Raw genomic sequence first — 22,729 nt, 5'->3', positions numbered from 1 at the left:
TCTGCTACTGTAAGTCTACTTATCCATGCATAAAACAAATTGTATGGAGAATTAACCGTAGAGTATTACCTTATTTGCTCAGAACTAAAGACCACTCACTATCAGGACAATGATGGTGGGGGAGAAACATTTGCAGGGAGAAGAAAGCTTTTAGGGAACTGATGGGCCACTATGCTAGCATATCTCTGAGGTACGTCAACACAAGCAGGACTTGTACTAGTGCCGTTCCCTGGCACTGCCACATCAGTCCAGGCCACCGACGCTCTCCTGCCATGGGCATCTGCTGGTGGGCTGCCCTATGCCAGCAGGCCAAGAGTGTGGCAGGATGTTGTCGGCTCCCTAAGCTGCTCCAGCCCAGGAATGCTCCCCCTACACCAGTGTCTAGGCAGTGTCTGCCTAGGATGGGCGCGAAGGATGCCTGCAGCCCCACACTGGGCTGTAAGCACAAGCCCTTGCCTGGGACTCCCCCTCAGGTAGGGACAGGGCACAAAGGAGGTTTGGGGTGCCTGGCACCGCCCCACCATGCTCTGTGGATCAGCTGGCCAAAAAACCCAGGGATCCTTTGCCTTGCAGGATCGAGCCCTATGCAGCAGCAGCAACTGGATCAGTTGGGTGCAGTAGTAGAGCACTTCCTCATTGCTTTGGTAAGTGTCAATAGGGTGGCAATAGCAAGGGGTTTGTCTCCTAGCAAATGGAGTGGGATTGCAGACCCTGCCAGGGGCCACAGCCATGCCTGTGGCTGGCATGGCATCTGTGCTGTTTGCCATTGTTGTAAAGATCTCTGTCTTGCTTCTGTGAAGGTAGTTCTGTGCAACAGGGAGATCTGGGATCAGGATTATTGTCATTCCTGCCACTCGGCCCAATCGCTGGTTCTGGCCCACCTCCTAGAGCATCCTGTCACAGACTGTTTTTTGACCTGGGAGTCCTTCTCACTCAGAAGCATGCAGTGCTAAGAATGGCTCCACCTTCTCCCCGTGGCAGTTTGCAAAGACACAGGTGCCATACTGGAAAGAGGGAGCTGGCAATCCAGTTCGTGGAACCTCTTCACGATTTGCAGTTCAATAAAGTCTGGGGTGTTGTACATTTCTGTCCCCAACTATAGGTTTGTGACTGGAAGAGACTTGCTCCATGCTCCTCCCTGCCCCATCTCCCCCTTATCTGTGACTTCCCTTTAGGGCTGCCCCTTCACATGTCTCAGAGTATGGGCTCTGCCCCAGGGATGCCCATGCTGGGATGGCTGTTGTTGATCTTCTGTTTTGTTCAGCTGCAAAATATAACTGGTGTCCAGTAGCACCTGATGACTGGCCCCTGCTTAGCAACCCGATCCCCCATTGTTCGTTGTGTGCATGGGGGATGGGCTGGTCCAGGTTTCTGTGTATGGCTGTTCTGGGAAGGGGGAAGTCTTTGGGTCCCATGACCTCCCTAACACTGCTGGCTCCTGATAAGCCATGCAGATTGCTGTTACAGGAGTGGGGATCCATGGCAGATGCAAGGGAACTGTTGCTATGCATGCAGCAGAGGGAGGGTTGTGCAGCAGCATCCTTGCCAAACTGTGGATCTGTGGAGCAGGCCATCGGGTCCTCCCCTCTGCTGCTTGTGGGAGCAAACTGTCAGCTCCAAGGCTTTTTCTTGCCTCCCACTTTCCCCCATGTGGGGATCCAACCAGGAGCCCTGGCCATACTACTCTCCCAGTGCCTTTCCAGTGAGCCATGCCTTTCTTTGCAGTGTTCTCTGCCTGGCCCTGTGTGACTAGAATGGAGCACCTACTGCCAGAGTGCCCTTTTCCCCATCTACCTTCTTGGCCCAGTGGGTAGGATGCTGGTCTTTGGTGTGGGGGGTGGGGCGGGGCTGTAAGTTCAAGGCTGGCCTCTGTCTTTGTCTTCCTATTTTTACTTTTTGAGAGGAAGGGTGTGTTTGGCTCAGAGTAGGGATGTTTGCCCATGGGCAACACTTTTGCTGCCAGTCAGACCCTTACCAGGGAAGGAGTAGGCATCCTGTCTGCTGCAGGGGTACTCTTCCCCTGTGGTCTGGGGATTGGGTTGTGCTATTGCTGGGTGTTTCCTCTCTGCCTGCTGGCTCTCTGTGGGTGGGTGGGAGTGGCATCAAGGAGCAATGGCTGGATCAGTGGCTGTTGATTGGCTGTGACTGTGCTGCTCACAGATGTCAGGCTATGGCAGATAACTCCCTGTATCATTGCAACAAGAAATCCAGGCTCCTGGTTAAATGGCTTTATTCAGAAATCAGATCATTTCCACAGATATGTCCATAGGGTTATTCAGAAGCAAGGTAAGTGTCTAAGCAGTAAGAAAAAGTTGACAGGAATAGTGACCTGTGGGAAAATCCTTTCTCTTAACCCACACGTTTGCTCCTCCCCCCTCCCAGCAGTAAAACAGGACTTTAGGCATGAACTTGTCCTGAGAACATCTCACATATTTGTAGTATCAAGTCGAGACAGTGAGAAAGCAAGAGATCAAAGTTGAGACATAGCAGTGCATGGGAGTGAGCAGAATACAAGGTCAGCAGCACTGAAAGTTTCTACAGTCCATTAGATAAGACACCTGGAGCTTCAATAAGCCTGTTAAAGGAAACAGTTGTGACATTGGCAATATGACATCAAGTTATAGCATGAAACATTGGTTCAGACCAACAGGTGTGCATTAACTATGGCATGGATGAGGCATAGACATGACAACAGAGGTGTCATTGGCTGCTGTTGCCTGATTGTGGATGTGGTTGGGGTTGCTATAGACTCTGGTGCACATGCTGTGCCATCTGTACCTTCCAGAGGAGCATGCATTGTTGTTTCTCACTGTGGAGCAACCATAGGGAATTGACTGGCACGCCTCTTTTGCGTAGACATCCAGCCACCTTCACCTCAGCAGCTGTCAGGACTGTGCTGCCTATTTACGGCTGCAGCCTGATAGTTGTGTCCTGTGTATGCATACTTAAGCCCCACCAACTTCAATGAAACTTATGCTCAAGTAACTGAGTGCAGGCTTGCAACCTTAAACTTTTTTTTAATTGTAACATCCCACCTGATGGATTCTGGTGAACTCAAAAACTCACACACAGTTGGGGATTGTGTTCTAATTTCGTTTTCCCACCCATTTATATTAAAAAGTGCTGTCATTTCTTGACCTCCTTGCATCATGCGCGATTAATAAGAGACAGCAGAATGTATATCCTGTTCAGTGCGGGCTTTGCATTTGTTCAATTAACTGGCTTGGCTGGAGGTCATCAGCCAACATACACACAACCGCTTTTCCCTCCTGCGGTGTAGCTGCCAATCAGCAAATCCCAGAAGAATTCCTTCTTCTCTTTCTCTCTCTTTCGTGCTTCACTTTTGCATTCATCTTTTGTCCCTCACCTTCCTTCCCATCTCCCTGCCTCTGCCCTCTCCCTGCCTTCTCATCTGCCTCTCCACCCACCCCCTTCTCTGATGCATGCACTGTTTGAGGCGAAGCTTCATTGTCACAATACTATTAAAGTTTTAAGCACCAAGAATTTAAGCCTAATTTACACACAAAATATGCTTTTCTAAGTTGATGGGTTCTAAACCGGGTGAAACCACCCAGGAAAGAGATTGCAGGGTCACATTCTAAAGCTCACTAATCTTGGCAGGGGAGAGTGGGGAGCAATTCAGCATTGGAAAAGGGGCTGAAGTCTCATAATGCCATTGCATGAATACGTGGAGTGCCGACATTTGGAACAGAGGCTACACTCTCGTGCCCAAAGAGACGTCCTGGAGCCAGAGAGGGCACAGAAAGCAGCATGGTTGGGGATCTGAAGAATCGTTCTTACAAAGAAAGGCCTGTCGGCTTCACAAGATGTCCTCTCTCTGCAATTGGGAATTGAGTGGAAGGACAAACAAAAATCTTCCTGCAAAGAAAATCAATTTGTTGCATTCCTTGCTCTATGTTCTGGCCACACTTTACACACCACACTTTCAGCACAGGTCTGCTCACACCTGACGTATTTATCTAGAGCAGGAACTGGCTTTGAGGAGCTGCAATTTGCCCTGATTACCAAATGCCCAGATACACATGCATGCGCGTGCACACATCAGATACCCTATTTCAAAGAATAAGCAAGATACACAGTGACCAAGGCGGGTAGTAGTCCAGATACTCTTGTGGCCAAATGTCTGTGGAACGGGTCTGATGAACAACTGGCCCTTTAATGTCAAACGACAGCTATGCCGCCATGTTCATATTATGAAACACTTGTTTTTCCTCATCCTGACCTTAATATTTCTTTCTAACCTTGTGTCAGAAAGAAATATAACAGCGTGAAGTTCAATGATGAGGAAGGGCATGTGGCTGGCAGGGGCGCTAGTATATTGTGGCTCAAACGGGGCAGGATTCAACTGTCCAAACTGTAAAGCTGTTCTGTGGGGTGACAGTAAGGATCGAGTCGCGTTTGGATGCTTGTGTTCTCCCTTTCAAGATCAAAGCTGGTGCATTTAATAAAACAAAATTATCTTCCTGGGCAGGTATACCTAGTACTTGCCGAAACTTTCAAACGGAAAGAATTTATGACCTCTCTGAAGCCTGCAACCTGTTAAATGCGTGTTCTTCTATAATGCTGCATAACAGGAATACAATACCCTTGAGATTTTCTTCACCTGAGTTGATGTACCAGGGACCCAGAATGACCCAGGTGATCTTCTTCAGTTTGGGGTTTGGGCGGGGGGCAGGCAGGCGAGCTTGCCCGAAGAAGAACTCGTCGAGGTCTTGGTTCTGCCCGTTGCAGTGATAGGAGCGCATCTGCCACATCTTGGGTAGATGGGGGTGGGGGGCAGGCTCCAGATGTTTCTTTGTTCCCCAACTTGCTCGGCGTGGGCTACGCGGGCCGAGCGCCTGGCCGAAGCCGTCGCCGCCCCTCCCCTCTGCCCAGCCGCGTCAGCGTCGAGCGATGGCGCTGCCTCTGATGCCAATCCCGGGCAGGGCGCGGGCGGGGGGGGGGGCGCCGGAGTCACCGAAGCGTGATCGCCCGCGGCCCCTCCTGCCTGCTGGGGAAGCCATAAAAAACCTCGCCGCGGCGCGCAGCCCCACACTGGAGAACCGAGCCCCTCTCGAAGGACGAGCAGCAGCGCCTCCGCCACAACGCGCAAGGTAGGCAGCCGCCCGCCCCTTCCCCAGGCAGTCGCCGCGGGCGCGCCTTCCTCTCAGATCCCCGCTCCGTTGCCGGCCACCTGCTTGCTTCGTGTCCGGCCCTTCGCTGGACTTTCTTTCTGGCCACGTGTAGGACGGCTCCTCTCCCGAGGGCTCCTTCCTTCTCTCCACTTGCTTTCCCTTAGCCTGGCTGCAAGGCAGACTTTTAAACTTCCCCCGTAGCGAGTCCCAAAGACGTGTAACTTTCGACGGCGCCATCCTGAAACCGATGGCCCGGGAAAGCAGCCCCGCGGAGCAGGCGATCGGATTTGTTCCCGAGTAAGCGCATCAGGGCGCAACGCTAGGCAAAGGATTAGCCCCACAGAGTAGCGAACCTTCGATTAAGCCCTTTGCCATCCATTCCGTTCCAAAAAGGAACTTTCCCTTCTCTGTTTTTTAGGGACCGGAGGAAAAGGGATGTAATCTCACGAATCAAGATGACAAACGTAAACTCCCTCAATTCTTTTCTGTTTCTGCTCTTTCCCGCTCTGCTGATTATAAATGCTACCCCCGTCTTTCAAAGGAGGAACCTGCAAGTTCAGTGAGGTTTAAAAATACAACGCAGAAAAAAGATTACAGATGTATTTATGGTGATTCTTAGATATGGATATGAAAGATATGGAAGGGTCCTCCCCCCAAGTATATCTTTAACAACTAAAATCTGTTAACTGTAGCCAGTTCTCTGTGAAAAAAGTACGTAGGCTTTTAAGCTTCATAGAACTGTTCTTAAGCAGAAAGGAAAGAGCATAGAATGATAGCCGCACCACAATGCCTTTTTATTTATTTACTTCATTTACAGTGTGCCTTTGAAGTCTAATTTAGAAAAATTCTGATGTTGATTCTGAAAGTAGGGGAAACGGATTGACGCTGAGTCTTATAAAATGAGCAGCGTGTTTCTCTTTCCCTACTAGGTAAGGGGAAACAGCCCTCGTGGCATTCAAATCCTGGCTTTTCAAGGCACAACAGGACTCAAGTCTGTTGGGAGAACAGCCCCTTTTGTGGACAAAGAGTACTTTGCAGTTATGTCCCTAGCAGATGAAGCTCTTAAAAAATTAACAGTGTAACTGTGTAGTCTTGACAGTGGCGTTACACCATTATAAACCCATTGACCTCAATGGGCTTAGAAGGATGTGGCTGTGTTTAGGATTGCATTATAAACCTTGGGCCAAACTCAGACTGGATCAGTTCTGAGACTGAGTGGAAGGGGTCAGTGCTGTCTTGTTCTGACACTTTCCCCTCCGCTCAAAACATACACACTTCAAAGAATCACAACAAGAAATCCTTCGCTGTGTCCTACAGATGCAGGGGACCATGAGATTGTGGCTGTCGGTGATGACGCTTGCCCTGTGCCTGCTGATCTGTCTGGGAACGCCAGCAGAAGCGTATCCATCCAAACCAGACAGTCCTGGAGAGGATGCACCTGCAGAGGACATGGCCAGATACTATTCAGCACTGAGGCATTACATCAATCTCATCACACGGCAGAGGTAGGTCCAGAGGCTTCGCATTGTGGGGACAGAGAGGTAAGGCTGGATCCTGCAACGGAAGCCCTTTTTAAAATTGCTGGCGCTCTCCCTCATTCTCCAGGATGCTTAGAATCACAGGTTCACAGTCTGATTGCAATATGTAGTACACAATGAGGTATAGTCATAGATGTACGTTTTACCCTGTCTTGCAATTATATATGTAGCAGCTGTATAGAATGAACTTGTCCCTGAAGATCTTGTAGTCTTCTAACCCTCCTATAAATTAAAACATGGAATCCTCTTGTATTTGGCCATAAGCATTACCTTCCACTCAACTGTGTGTAGCTTCAGTTTTGCCAACCATCTGGCCCTATTTATTTATTAACTGGATTTTTTTTTAAAAAATCCCACCTTTCCTCCAGGGAGATCAGGGCAGTGTAATGTGGTCCCCTTCCCAATTAAACATCTTGTTGAGCTGCAGGTCGGTGGGGAAGTCTCTCAAGGGCTGCATCCACTCATCCTTGGATATGGTGCTATTAAGGTGCTATAGCAATTGGATTGGCTTAGCAAATTAGCAAGTGGATTGGCTTGTCCACACACAGAATGATCTAGTCGAATGATTGCAAAAGCACAAGAACAGCATATTGTCCAAAGATGTGTGGATAAAGCCAGAACCGCCCAGTGAAAATTGTGGCAGAGTAAGGATTTAAACCCAGATCTTAGATCTGGAGGAGTTAGCCATGTTAGTCTGTAGTAGCAAAATAGAAAAGAGTCCAGTAGCACCTTTAAGACTAACCAACTTTACTGTAGCATAAGCTTTTGAGAATCACAGTTCTCTTTGTCAGATGCATGGAGGGTAAGAAGAAACCCAGATTTTGGCACTCGTAATCTGACACTCTAACCATTACCCATGCTAGTTCTCACAGTGACAGGAAAAGCTCTTCTACACAATGTCTTCTACGCAATAAAAGCACAGATCTTGCACAGAATAGGCATTGATAGTATTAGCTTATTCATTGAGCTTATTCAGTGCTTTTTAAACTTTACAGTTATGACATGACTTTTCCAGGTGTGAATTGACTACAGTACTATTATGTCACATGGGTTGGAGAAATGGTCAATGACATTATTGATGAATGTCCACAATCCCAACTTCTCTAGACCCCGTGGTGCTCCTGCTGTCTTATTTATTTAGGATTAAAAAGGAAACAGTAAAGGAAGCTAGAAAGTTTTCTCTTCCTCCTCCATAAGGAGTCGGAGAAGCCCAGTGAAACTGACAAACTAGACTTGCTGCAGTTGGGGAGGAGAAAGCTTTGTCAATTTCAATACTTTAAATACACAATACTGAATGCTAACATATGCATGTGGCCTTGGGAAAAAAATAAAATTCTCCTTTTTGGAACAGCTGCCACAGAAGATGCTGAAGTCAGGGAGGACTGCCTTCTCTTCCAAAAGGCTACTTCCCTCTTTTCATTAGAACCAAATAATGAGTAATTGTACAGGGATTGGATAGAACACAATCATCTTTGATTGCTACTTTAGAGTTAGCAAAATTTTATTAAAAATAACTTTTTTTGTTGTTTTGGTCACACCTGAAGCATCCTTAGTTCAAGAGCGGGAGGAAGAAAACTTTGATCATTAACTTTGTTTATAAATTGTGTTGTGAGCTCTGAGAAAATCAATATGTCTCTCTGGGTATGTGAGCAGACAACCAGGTTGCAGCATCCTGCTAGATATACCCTACAAAGGGTTGGTAAACTATCAGTAGGAACCTTTTATCTGAGGTTCATTCCCTACCAGCTCCCTACTGGGAACTGAAGACTGGATTTGTTTGATGCTGAGACCAGACACCTCAAACTTCAGATGATGATTTCAGATGATGTTATTATATTTTTACCTTGGTGTTAAACTGCGAGTCCATACAGGCAGCCAACTTCCTACTGTGTGTATCCTGCTGAGTAGTATGGAGAATGTTACCATACTTGAGTTCAGAATAAGAATAATAACATTTGTTTTATATACCGCCCTTCAAGATGACTTAACACCCACTCAGAGTGGTTTACAAACTATGCCGGTATTATCCCCACAACAAAACACCCTGTGAGGTGGGTGGGTCTGACAGAGCTCCTAGAAACTGTGACTGACCCAAGGTCACCCAGCTGGCTTCAAGTGGAGAAGTGGGGAATCAAACCCAGTTCTCCAGATTAGAGTCCTGTCCTCTTAACCACTACACCAAACTATACCAGTGGCATGGACAAGCTCCCCTAGTGGTTTAGCAGAACAACGTAAGTGGTCAATATACCAAGTAATTATTTGCACAGGATAGAAAATTACTGCTTAGGAACAACAAAGAGTCTTAAAAACTAACAGATTTATAGTGACATAAGCTTTCATGGGCTAGAATATACACACCACCAAAACTGCAATAAATCTTTTAATCTCAAAGGCGCCATAGTCTCTTGCAGCACAAGCAACTGATACAGCTACTCCTCTGAAGATGCAATTAATTTGATAAACGAGTGTCTGTAAGTGTGGGAAATCAGACTAGAAACAAGTTCCCTTTTCGGCAGCTCCAACACGCAGAGTTCTGTAATCACTGCTGCCTGCAGTGTGATGGTTAAGGAAAGGCGAGGAACCGGTGCAGGATGGGCTGAGTATGTGAAGGTGTTCTGGAGGCCCATCACTATCGCTGCTATGGCAGAGCATTTCAGAAGCATCAGACAGGCAGAAGCAGTATACCTAATGCAACCTGCCCAGGGACCGTGCCAGTTCCTGAGTTAATTTCTTCTGCTTCAGATGGAGTAATAGGATCAACGGGGAAGGCAAATGAGAAACCCTGAAAGAAGAGAAAACAACAACAAAAGAAGAAGGAAGGGATATGGAAAATTACTTTCTGTGTGCATGTGTGCTACACATTGTTTATCATTTATGTTTTAAAAATCATTTGTGTTCTCTCTCTCATACACGCCTCCTTTTCATATTTCTTCATTTCTTTCATTTTTGTGAGAATCCCTTTTTTAATGGTTTCCAATTGCTTAGTGGTAGCCCATCCCCCCACTTTTGGACAGATAGTCCAAAAGTTCCTTCCTGCCAACGTGCTTTGTACATATCTCCTGTTCATCTTTAGCACTAAAGTTGTTGGAAGAAGCTGACAACAGAAAGCATTATGAGGCTAGACTAAAGTGGTTGCTGGATTAATGAAAGGAAGCAGCTAAAGAAAAGACAGAGCAACCTTGAGATAGGAATCATACTTAGTATTAATATCATGCTTGCAGTGTTCAAAGTGTTTCACATAACTTTATCTTGTTGTGATTTTTTACGACAATGCTAAAAAATAAGTCAGTCTAATTGTTTCTATTGTACATGAGGGGGCTGAAGGTGAGTGGCACCAAGTGAGTTAGTGGCAGAGGTGGGATTAGAACCAGGGATCTGAGATAACTTTTAAAAAAATTAATAACAGCCCTTTAAATTTAAGACTAGAGGCATATAAGCAGGGTTTTTTTCATTTGAATAAAGGAAGAGTTGTGAATGATGTGTACCCTAATCCTGCTTTCCCACCTCTGGTTACCAGGTTTTGCAGGTTGCTGTGCTGTTTCAGAAACCTACAAGACCTGTTTATGGCACAGGAATAAAAGCCTCTTTCACATAATTAACTCTCAACAACTATTGCCTGTCTCCTCTCCAGTTTAATATGGAGAGTTAATAATAGTAGCTTTAAAGTTGCGGTAAAAAGTGACGATCAGCATAGTGTATTCCTTGTGTATGCATGTATGTTTTGAGTTTGATCTTTTGCTGCAAAAATGCTATTTAGAAAGCCCCATGGAAGCTTGTCAATTTAACCTGCACCCTTATGGTAAAAAAAGATGTGATTCTCCTTCAGTGAAATTTGCACCATCTCAAAGGAACACAATTGAATTGCACAATTCAAAGGGACTCCCTGTTTTTGGAGAATTGTCTGGTCTGTTTAGACCAGAAGCGAAACCTGTTCTGTTCTTTTCATGGATAAATTGTGCATGTTAATGTGTTTTTATGTGTATTTTTTTCAGTGCCTTCTTAAGAACACTATCCTGGGGGGTTACTGCCAGTGAATAGACCTGAGTAGGACTCAGAGTAGATGGGTTTAGGATTGCTCTAGTAAATATTTTAGTGCACACCATTCTGAGAATTTTTCTTTTGCTGAAACACAGATTTTAATATTAATTAAACAAACAAATATCTTAAGCTACTAGTCTTAATATGATTGTATAATAAGAATTGGGTAGGAATTAGTGTTTCGGGGAAAAGAAAATATGAGTATATCACTATGATAAGCAACAGACATTCTTGCATAGAACTAATTCCTGTATTAATATTAAAAGTGAAATTGTGAAGTCCAATCCCCCTTCTTGGATGCCAAAATAATTTAGTTCAGCTGGACTATTAGATGTGCCAGTCCCAGGAAGTGATCACAGTATAGTTCACTTTTTGGCTCATGCCCTAAATGATTTACTATTCAAACCAGATGAGATAGTTTTAATTAGGTTTTCATTGGTCGTGTACTCTCACATTCCAAGAAATTGAATTAGAAGGGTGGATGATTATATCTTGTTAGAAAATGCCTTAGCAAACTGAGAACTTATTGTCTGCAATAAAAGAAAGAAAGAAAGAAAGAAAGAAAGAAAGAAAGAAAGAAAGAAAGAAAGAAAGAAAGAAAGAAAGAAAGAAAGAAAGAAAGAAAGAAAGAAAGAAAGAAAGAAAGAAAGAAAGAATGATACGGGCTAATCAAAATACAGGCCATTAAAGTTGTTCTAATGGCACCTTGGATAAGTCTAGCGTATGAACCAAAGGATCTCTTGTTTTGCTATTTTAGATACTGTTTGGTTATATGATATGTATTAATCACGTAGAAGTAAATGCAGTTGGTTTCAAGGGCACCAAATAACTGGTATAAGATCAAGGTATAAAGCAGGGGTCCTCAACATGGTGTGTACATGGGTGCCATGGTGCCAGGGATGGACTGAAATCAAACACATTCCTGGAAAAGGCCTCCCCTCCAGCCTATACCCAGCGCCTCCTCCTCAACAAAGGAAGGAAAGTAGGGTGAGCAGCCTCACCACAGTGGCTGCTATTCTAGTGTGACTGGGTCCAAGTGGAAGCTTGTGGTGGCAGCAGCTTCAGCTGCTCTAGCATTGCTAGGGCCAGCTGGGCATGAGTGGCACCTATGGCTGCTCCCACCTGCAATGGGCAAGGCCCACCCCTTGCTTAGGCTCAGGATGACCATAGCAAGGAGAAGGTGGCCCCCCAGGCTATCAGTCCACTGGGACCTTCCCCAGTGGCTTTAATGCCCAATATTTCCCCTGGTAACCACCATGTTTTTCAGAAAACGAGTGAGGCTGTTGTACTGGCTACTCTCATTCAAAGGAAAGGATTTTCCATGGCTGTAATAGCAGCAGTGGCTGCTGGAGGATCCAGGAACTGGTAAACACCAGGTCTTTCCTTAGTCAATGTGATTCCATTTCCCATTCAGGCTTCTTTTTATCCCCCAGGCTCTTTCTCTCCACCCCCCCCCCCCGGGTGGGCTTTCTTTTATTTCTTCTTATTCCCCTTTCCTTTTCTCATCCTCCAGCGGCAGCTATTTGGGGCAGATTCTGGGGCAGATTCTGGGGCAGCACTACCTCTCAGAATTCCAAAGGCAGGCTGAAAAGGTTGGGGACCCATGGTGTAAAGAATGAAAAGTTAACAGGCAAACAGGCAAAGGGCATATGTGTGTGCCACTCACCATATACACTAGACAACTATGTTTGCATTCATACATACTGATATGTATAGCATTTCCACACATAATATTTAGATGTGCTTTTAGCCTTTCTTTCCAGGGCCTGATCTAGGGTTCCCAGCGCCCAGGATAACCCAAGTTTGGCCGCCCTTGCATGTGCATGCAGTGTGTGTGTGCTCCTGGCACTGCGTGATGATGTCACTTCATGATGTCATCACACAGGGCAGGTGTGCCGCCAGTGGGAGGCTGCCCACACCACTCGCCTGCCTCGCTGAGGGGGCGTCTGCTGAGGGGGCGGCCTCCCAGCCCTCCGTGCCACTTACTTGCCCAGCAGGACAGGGAGCACGCGGCAAGCTGGCCGCCCCCTCAGCGGGGCAGGCGAGTGGTGCGGGCGGCCTCCCATCCCTCCATGCCATTCGCCTGCCCGGCTGAGGGGGCAGCCAGCTTGCTGCATGCTCCCTGTCCTGCTGGGCAGGCGAATGGCGTGGGCTGCCCGCACTGCCACCAGCACACTCCCAGTGGCTGGCAGCTGCACCCGGCGCCCCCTTTTTGGCGGAGCTGGGGGCAGACTACCCCCCCTCGATCCAGCCCTGTTTCTTTCACAATATCTATCATATGTAAATGCTGCTATATCTAGGATAAAAAGTAGGAGAGAACCATTTCTAAAGCAAGGTATACATTATAGCCAGTGTAGGTTTGACTTTTGCATGGCAAACCACATAAAGCAAAATCTGATTTAAATGTAATTGATGAAAATCCCTCAGAGAGGAAGTTTCGGTGTATTCCTTAAAAAGAATAATACAGATGGGATTCAATCAAAACAAATTCCCATCGGTTTCATCTGCTCATACATTCTTACCTTTGTAAAAAATTAAGACAATCATTTACAAAATTAAATTTTGGTGTAAATTATGCATCTCAACACACCCATTCACTCCTTTCCACAAAGACTATCTGTAGGGCAAACTAGATGCAAAAGGTTTGAAAGCGAACTAGAATATACAAGTTCAGGCCTTCTGTCTCCCTTATTTTCTCTTGGAGAAGAAAAGAAGGGCTAAAGAAGAAAAGGACCTCATCCAACTATATTTACAGTAGAATGAGGTCCCAGCATGTCTACCCTTCCACTGTCCCCCCCACCCCTATTATGCTATCTGAAGTGGAAAAGGCCTGCCCCCCTTGGTTTCTCACAGGACTGTGGCAAAGAGCCAAGCTACAAGTAACGCCTGACACAGGTTGGACACTTGTCAGCTTCCCTCAAGTTTCAATGGGAAATATAGGCATCCTGGTCTTGCAGCTTGGCTCTCCGACTGTTGTCCAATGGACTTGTCAACTGTCACTTGTCCAACATTCTGCCAAGCTGCCTACATTTCCCATCAAAACTTGAGGGAAGCTGACAAGTGTCCAACCTGTGTCAGGCGTCACTTGTAGCTTGGCTCTAAGTTTTCTTCTTCTTCTTATCTTCCACTATGGGAGAAAATGAGATTGAGAGAGTAGAAGCTAAATCTCCCATATGATGTTGGTCTCTGGGTGGGTTGTGAACTTGAAAACTTTGTTCATTTATCACAGTGAGTACAATGAATATGTGGTGGGGGAGAATGGGTGGCTTACACGCACCAAGCCTGCCATCTATTTATTACAGGGCAGGCTAACAGGAGAGGGTGACCAACCCAAGACCACACAATGAATTCTATGAGGAGTGGGGATTGGATCCTGTCTTTAGCTCTACTTCAACATTCTGATCAACATAACCTTGAGCATAGAGCCTATGTGCATACAAAAAGGGAATAGGGTAGATCATGCTGAAAGACTCTATTGATCTATGAGACTTGTGCTTGCTTAGGGGCTGTGCATAAGCATGTGGAGACCATTGGGCAAGGCCATTAAGTGACCCTGCTTCTCCTTCCACATGTTTTGTGACCATGAACGTGCCATGTGAACAAGACTCACTTCGACATGTGTAGAGTTTGGATTGCATGAACAATAGCTGGGAAATTCTGTGTGCCACCAATGATACAACTCACACTCCTCATATATGCCAACCATAACACAGTGTGCAAACTTCTGAGTTTTCCAGAACTCTTCTTCATCTAACATGGAAGAAAAGAGAATGATATAAGCCACCTTGGGCCCCCATTGGATAGAAAGATGGGATATAAATAAACAAAAAGTCGGGGTTGTTGTTTAAAGAAGGCACAAGCTTTAATAAATAAATATGCTATAATAAATAATAAAAGGCACGGCATGGTTTTTGTCTTGGGACTTTGCTATAGACTAGCATGGCTACCTACTTCCCCCCACATAAACAATTATTTATTGTTCATGCTGTAGAGATTCCTGCTGTGCTCTAGTGTGAATAAATTGATCAAGGGATTTCATGGCTCCACTCAGGATCTGATAGTTAGCCAGCTCACACAATGGGAAATATCCTTATTCCCATCAAAATATTTTAAATGAAAGAACATTACCTCATCCACTGGAATAGTGTTCATTTTGGCCCCAAAGAGAAACATTGTTCATAACTGTTAAAATAATATAAAGAAGGGTTTTTACATCTCAGACAGTTTTGCTGTCTGTCCAGCCTGTGGTCTTTTCTTCTCCTCACACCTCCTACCTCAACAGGTTTCAGAGTTGGCTAGGAGAAGTTTGTGCAGGAACTCAGCGATGTCTAATTTTACTGGTGAGGCTCGTGTGGGGATGGGGTAGAAGTAATTTCTTCAGCATACTCTGTTTTCTTTGTTCATTGTACTTTAACATCCAGTGCTAGAAATTCCCATGTTCCTGGCTTTCTTACACTGCTCTCCTGAGCTTAAGCTTAGATGGGTGCAACTCTATATAGGATTACATAGTCAGCACCCTCCCCCCTTTGGTTATTAGTCACAGCAAGCCATATTCCCATATCCTGGGTCCCTTACCTGTTGGTTATAGGGTCAAAAGAAGTACACAACTTTTTTGCCTCTTTGCACATGTAGATACAAAGGTAATCTGTTAACAGTCAGTTCGCATAGCTTGAGAGTTTTCTGATTTTTTGCACACCTTATGGAGATGCTTCACAATGAAAGCTTTCATCTGATTATTGCAATTATTACAGAAGTTAGATGGCCATCTGAATCCCTACACAGCAGCCATCTCTCACCTTAACTGTTTTCTGTGGAGTAATAAACAGAGCTCAGTCTCATCATAACAAGGCTATTAATTCAAGCTTACATAACAAGACTAACAAATTTAGGAGAATCCAATCTTCATCCTTTAAAAAGAGGGATTTTGATTGAAAAATTCTTTAAAGTGAGGCTCACAAACTAACAAAGATGTGCAGTCTCAAAATGTTCAAGCTGATTTTTTTTTTAATTGAAGCCCTGGTTTATGGCAATGAAGCATGAGTGGGTGGCAATCTTGCTGGAATTCCATTATATTTATGCAGCTGAGTCTCATCTTTATTATAACAGACAGCATCCAGAAGTACTATTAATTGGCTTCAGCAAGGATTTTGCCTCATAATGGGCCACAGGATCAGATTTTTAATTTGGTAAACTAATATACAGAGCCCAGGCATTGTCTTTAAGGATATTAACTCACGCTACAGTTGAAGCTCTGGTTGTATATAAATACATAGTAGAAAGGAAACAGAAACAAATCTCTGATCGCACAGCTACAGCATTTGAGTCCAGTGTCATGCTTCATTAAATCATTCTATGGGGGAGTGGATTTAATGGGTTAGATGGTTGTCTTCAGCTTCTTCACTTGAAACTGATAGTTTGTCTTTCTGAGATGGAGATGAATTATTGAAAATAACCTGGTTAGCTGAATATGAAGAGCTTTCCTTTAGCTTTCTTTTGTATATTGAGATTCATATAACAATGTAAAAACCATATTTTAAAACATTAACGTTGCTGATGAGAAACTTATGCTAATGGTCATAAGTGTGTTTAAATGGGAAGAACAATTCATGGAGGACAGCTGCGTCAGTGGCTGTATCAGCCTTGTTCATGATGCTCGGCCCTGAAGAGGATGAGGACTTGTTTAGCATTTACAAGCAAGGGCTTGAGGGGGGGAGGTCCCATGATTTTCTGTTCACATGGTTGGAGATACATGGTTGAACAGTTCCCCTGATACACTTGATAGAAATTTCATCTACTGCTTCTGTCAGTAGCTACTAGCTATAGTGACTAAAAGGAACCTCCATATACAGAAGCAGCAAACTGCTGAACACCAGTGCTTGGCAGTAACATCAGGGGAAGGCCTTGAACTCCATGCCCTGTTAGTTGTCCACAATGGGGGCCACTGTGTAAAGCAGGGTGCTGGACAAGATGCACCACTGGTCTGATTCAGCAGGGCTCTTCTTACGTTCTTCTGCTATGTAAGGCAATTCTTGTACCCTTTTAATAACCTGCATTTCCCCCCTCAAGTAGTGCAATTTTAGAAAATGTATTTAGGGTTTCTTTTCACCCACACAGCTGGAAGGAGTCTTAGGTTGTATTTCTGTCTCTGTCCCCCGTCTGTAAAAAAGGAACTTCAGCGTTAATGCAATGCTGAGTAAATTTAGGTGGGCATACTGTTTTGTTCATTAATCATGGTATATGTGATTAATACTAATATCTTTCATTAATGAATCTTTTCACGTGTATTGATAACTCAGTTTACTTCCAGCCCAATATTAAACCATTCCATGGCTCTTAACAGGGCCCAGGCTCCACTCCCAAATCTCCAAAGTATTTCCCAAGCATGCAATGGCAACCTTACCTTTAGTTGTCCTGCTATATAAAAATAGTTAAACAATTTCAATCTTAAACTCATTTTTTAAAACTCATCTAACAGGTACGGAAAACGATCCAGCCCGGAGACACTGATTTCTGATCTCTTGTTGCGGGAAAGCACAGAAAATATTCCTAGATCTAGGTAAATATCAAAGTCTTTTGTGATCGTACTTGTCATTAATATGGCTTGGATTTTGCCTATAATGCCAGTGAATGGAAGAATTTCTGTCTGTGGAAGCATGACATACCTGCATCCCTCCTCCCACAACAGCTTGTGATGCCCCTCAAAATCCTCCCTGGGAGGATGGGGTGCCACAGGAATAGCTTGGACGACAATCAGAGGCCTGCCATTGGAAAGGGAAAATGGCAAAAATTGCCTCCTCTTGCATGGGCAGAAATTTTAACAGTATCCAACCCTATGCTTAGCATTTTTTCTAGTATGCTTTTTTAAAAAAAATAAAATGTAAATTTTATTTTGAGAAATGTTAGCTGCTCAGACACTTCAGTAGAGCTGCCGTATATAAATGTTTTAAATAAACAGCACATCTCAGTCTAGATTTCTGGTATGAAGGCTAATTTCTATACCACAGCCACCAGGCTTCCAGAACTTAATATTTCAAAGTGAACAAAAAAGCTAGTGCAAAATTACCAATGAGCTTACATAAATACTATAATTTCTGCTTTGTAATGGGATTGCACTTATACAAACTGGAAAGAAAGGCTTCCACCAGCTACCACAAATTCTTTTTAACTCTGAATTTTTTTAACACACGATTTTAGGTGAATAAATATGTATTGTTCATTAATAAAATAGGATTGGATATTGCTACAGTTAAACATGTTTAAATCCTATTCATTTCAATGGCAGACCTTGGCTTATAAATATTTGAATTGAGCTAGATTGCACCTGTAGGTTAGATCAAGGCCAAACTCCTTCCTACCTTGCCATCAAAAATTTAAAATGTCTAAAAAATAATATTTTAAGTATTACATTTTAAATTCCTAAGTTGTAAGCCACTTTGCACAGTAACTGAGCATAAAAGTGGAATATAATTTTTATAATAATAAGTAATAATGATAATGATGATTATTGAAACACCAAGGAGGGTAAAGGGACCTCACACCTTTTCAAAATCATGGCGGTCAAATATTGGGATGAATCCAAGCACCATGTGAGAACTTTGCTTATGGAACGAGTCTTTCCTACCTCCTGTTCCTGCTATAGCTTTCTGCATTCTCAGAAAAAGCATCTTGTGGGTATTCTGGAACAGGATGGAGTGCAAAAGGAGGCTCTTTAGCAGGAAGGATAAATCAGTGTCAATTGCCCATGCCTTGCACATTTCCCCTTATAGATTTTGCATCCAACCCCAGAGTGTTCTCTGTTGTGTGTCCATAAGCATCCAACCCAGAGTGTACCTAGCTGTGTGTCCATAAGCCTATCACTCTCTAATCTAAACACAAATGATGACAAGAGCTTTCTTTCTCATTGAATTCGACCAGAGATCTCTAGCAGTGGTAACCTCAGTCTCAGAGTTGGGGAAACAATCATGAGGAGCTCATTTGTCCGGAAACCACAACCCTTGATCTTTAAGTCCTTGCTACTTACATGTGGGGGCTCTGCCCTAGTTCCTACAGATAGGTTGAGGAGGTAAAACTGTTCCTAGATTGTATCACTTCACTGAAGGTAAATGAAGCACATAGTTGAAAGTTCCTCCCATCAAAGTAATTCTCTGCAAATACACAACTAGCTTCTCAGGGAGATGGGCAGGCTAACTCTTTTCCACTGACATCATTTTCTATGGGGTGGGGACTGGAGCAGGTTTTTACATAGGGAAGCGTTCAGTCATGCTGTTCCCCTCCTGCAGTCTAAAGTAGTGTGGTCCAGAATTACTTTTCCCTCCTCATTTATCGTGTGAACTAGACCTTTGTTACTCAGCCCGAGAGAAAAATGTATCCAGCTAAGGAATCTCTCCTCCTGTTTATATATTCCAGCCCTGATCTCTGACATTGATGTATCTTGCAAGGCCAAGACCTCTGGGTGAGCCTTGACACAAATTAAGTCAAGTGAGCTGGGCAGCTCTGTTCCCTCTGAGTCCAGAGTCTAAGGCCTTAAAAATGATTTTTGAATCAAAGTGGCAGTTGGAGATGAGAGTCATAGGCTTATGGTGGTAAATGGCATTTTTATTGCTTAGCAAAAGATTAAAATGTCTTTTTCCTAAGATAAATATAACAAATGTTAGCCATTAGTTTAACATCCTTCTGCAGTGGATCTCACTGATTGTAAAATAACAAAAACAACCCCTATTTCCTATTCACCAACATTCAAAGCAATGCGTAGAGTCAACTAGAGATCCCCCCCTCCAGATATTTGTGCAGTATTTCCATAGGTATTGAGACAAATATTGCTATTTAGTATGATCTCTTTTCTCAAGGACAGCAACTCAACAGAATTTAAGAAGCATCTCAGCATGGTACTGTATTGCAGCAATACGTTCTCATTATGCGATGCATTCCTTAGGAGTTGTGTGCAAGGTTTTTCAGTGCATAAGCTTTGATTCCCTGTGTCCACAATCATTTCTAGCATGTAGTGTTCCTGCATGTATTTATTATATTGTACTTTTAAAAACTGTATGCCACCTTTCTGCCCGAATGAGTGTTTAAGAAAGGCTACAGGAAACAAATCAGAATCATCAATAAAACAGCAAGGTAAACTCATGGAAGCAGCAGCATTTTTTTTAAAAAAAGAAAAAGCGTGTGGCCACAAACTATTACCCCCCCTCCCCAGAGAACTAGGCATCTGGGGGAAGGGTTTGCTACTCAAAACAGGACAGGAGACTTCTCCTTACACCTGGAAGATTATGTCTCTCAGGAGTCAGTTCTCCAGCTGGGGCACAAGTCCAGAAAAGTCTCTGTCTCCAGTAGACAGCCAGCCAGCTAATCTCCAAAGATGAGGCCCTCCAAGAAGAGATTCCCATTATTGCTTCAACTAATTGGCAAGTTAATATGGGAGAAAATGGTCCTTTAGGTATTCTGGTTCCAAACCATTTAGCGTCTCCCCATTCATTTCAGCAGAGGGGCAATTGTACATCCACCTTGCTTTGTGTGCCAGGTTGGTTTACCATCAAAGCAAGTTGAGCAGCTGCTTGGAGTACCAGTGGGGGAAGGGTACTGACATACTGCTAAGATCCAGCATCTCCTAGCCACCACTGGTGTGCAGGAAGAGGGAATGGGATGTGGTGGCTTGTGCTTCTTAAAGCCTCCTGGACCTGTGCCACCACTGGCCAGGTCCAAGGTGAATCCCTGAGATTTGCTGGTAGTGCTACTGTGGTTTTCTACAGACTAAGATTTTCTACAGGTGCAAAGACTTCTACCTGCAGATAGTGATTTCCCCACCTCCCCTTTCCAGTAGCAGCCCAATGCTCCCAGTATCTTGTTCCTGTGGAAGATAAACCTGCAGGAACAGTGCTTCAGGGAGCATTTTGAGCTGCTGCAGGAGAGGGGAGCAGCAGGAAAATTGCATTTTATGTGCCTGCAGAAACATTAGTCTGGATCCAAACCTATATGTGGGCATTGGTTTATATGAATTCAGTCATAGGCAATCCAACCTCCACCCAAAAAAAGGGTGGTCAGGTTATATATGTGTAGATTCCAGGCCACCTAGGATGCTTTTCAGATGGAGGCAGGGCTCATTTCGAGGGGGAATGCACAGGAACGCAGTTCCGGCAGTTCCCCAAAGAGGTCACATGTCAGGTGGCCCCACCCACCTGATTCTTGGCCATTTTTGGCCTGTTTCAGCCTGGATTGGGGCCAAAATGGCCTGGATTGGGCCTCTGACAGGTGGTGGATCACTCTCCCGCTCATCAGTGGCCCAATTCTGACCATTTTGGGCCCCTTTTCAGCCCCCTTTTGCCATTTTGGGCCCAATTTTGGCCCTGAATGGCCAGGATTGGGTCCAAAACAGCCAGAATAGGTGATGTCATGGGGTTGTGGCATATGCAAATCAGTTATACTAATGACACTCTTCTGGTGATGGCAAGAGGTGTGGCATATGCTAATGAATTATGCTAATGAGTTACTCCAGCTCTTTTTCTATGAAATGACCCCTGCATGGAGGACATACATTATTCCCATATGTAGACTCACATGCTTGGGTGAAATAGGAACCAGTTTTATGACAATAAAATGGTGTAATTTCACTCTATCTTGTTTTATCATTACTATGGATCTTCAAGAAATTAGATAATGGAGGCTTTGTGTCTAACATGAAATTATTCTTTAATGTGTAAAACACTTCCTTGTGTGTGGTCATAAGAACACATACAGCAGCTTAAAATCTCTCTGATTCTCTCATTACCCATCAGTTTCTTTTTTTTCCTCCCCTTTCATAATGCATTATAGGTTTGAAGATCCTGCGATGTGGTGATGGAAACCACTACCTGTCTTCAGTCGTTTTCCTAGTTTTCAGTCCATCTCCCATAGAAGATCAATCAGAGATTCCACTCCCAGTGCATGCAGCCATTGTACTGAATTCTGTAGAGTTTTTTCCTTCATTATTCTTGTATATACATTTATTTAAATAAATTACTTGTACACTCAAAATGGTAAAATTTTAAATGAGAGGGAAAAAAGGCCACTAACAATAATGAGTAAAGATTTGTTTTATGCTATATTCAAATGGAGTTTCAATCTCCTTATAGGCTAAAGTAGCATGAACAATAATCATAGCACCTCCTCCTAATAGCTGTTCCAAGTGGCACCTATTTAACATTTTATTTGGCCTTTGGGCTCACTTTTAATATTTAATTCTTAGAAAGTTATTTGTTTCATGATAATTATTGCCCATGAAGAAAATAAAATGATGTGGAAAGAGCATATTTTACTAAACAGCGTACAGATTATTATTTTATTGCCAGGTAAAACTGTTCATATTAATAGCAATTTGAGAATATAAAATGTGAATGTGATACACTGATTTAAAACAGACCATGAAGAGTAATTAAAATTTTTAATTTCAAACAACTGCCACACTGGGTTGCCAACGCCTGAATGATAGAAATCTGGTACGTGGGTGTGGGCCAGGGGGTTCAAGGGGCAAGGCCGGTGTACCAGGATAATAACTCAAGAGGTCAAAGAGTGGAGCTTCTGGGCCTGGCCAACCTGTACATTGAGGCAGAACTCAGCTATTAAGAGTCAGAGACTGGAGTTAGGTGATATGCAGACAGACAATACACTGTATGTTTCAGGTGCAGATCCGTTCCATGAATTTAACTAATCTGCTTCCAATAGGAAAAACATCTGTGTGTGTTACCGGGTCAACAAAGATAATATTTACACAATCTAAACTTCACTGTGTCCACTCAAGCACAATGCAAAAAATATACAATTCAAGCAATGGAACTCAGCCTACACAGTACAGGCATTATATGGTATTATTAAAAGATCAAGACTTAGAAACCATTATGCAAAATAATTGACTAATTTTACAGATGGTAAACACTGAAGCTCTGTGATCCTAACAACAGTTTGTGATAACGTGGCAGAGAGAACTGAAAATTGGTGCAAAGCACTCTGGCGCATAAGCCAACTTCGGCTGAGACTATCATA

At 43.9% G+C, this 22,729-nt stretch overlaps 1 protein-coding gene across 5 annotated transcripts in view; it reads left to right on the top strand.

The window, feature by feature from the left end:
• Positions 1-22,021, top strand: part of LOC129338030 (pro-neuropeptide Y) — a 239,239-nt gene extending 217,218 nt beyond the window's left edge. For 4 of the 5 annotated variants that reach the window (XM_054992095.1, XM_054992097.1, XM_054992096.1 and 1 more), the window contains 3 exons: positions 6,453-6,640; positions 17,187-17,267; positions 21,524-22,021. In XM_054992095.1, coding sequence (XP_054848070.1) covers positions 6,453-6,640; positions 17,187-17,267; positions 21,524-21,548 — 294 coding nt within the window. In that variant the 3' untranslated portion in view covers positions 21,549-22,021. Of the gene's footprint in view, positions 1-5,030; positions 5,115-6,452; positions 6,641-17,186; positions 17,268-21,523 lie in introns of those variants that run through there. The other variant, XM_054992098.1, reaches the window with a different exon arrangement.
• Positions 22,022-22,729: the final 708 nt, after the last annotated feature.

Source organism: Eublepharis macularius, chromosome 11, assembly GCF_028583425.1.
Source record: "Eublepharis macularius isolate TG4126 chromosome 11, MPM_Emac_v1.0, whole genome shotgun sequence".
Lineage (NCBI taxonomy): Eukaryota > Metazoa > Chordata > Lepidosauria > Squamata > Eublepharidae > Eublepharis > Eublepharis macularius.
The sequence above is the reverse complement of the archived record's forward strand: the minus strand, read 5'-3'. Positions and strand labels throughout refer to the sequence as shown.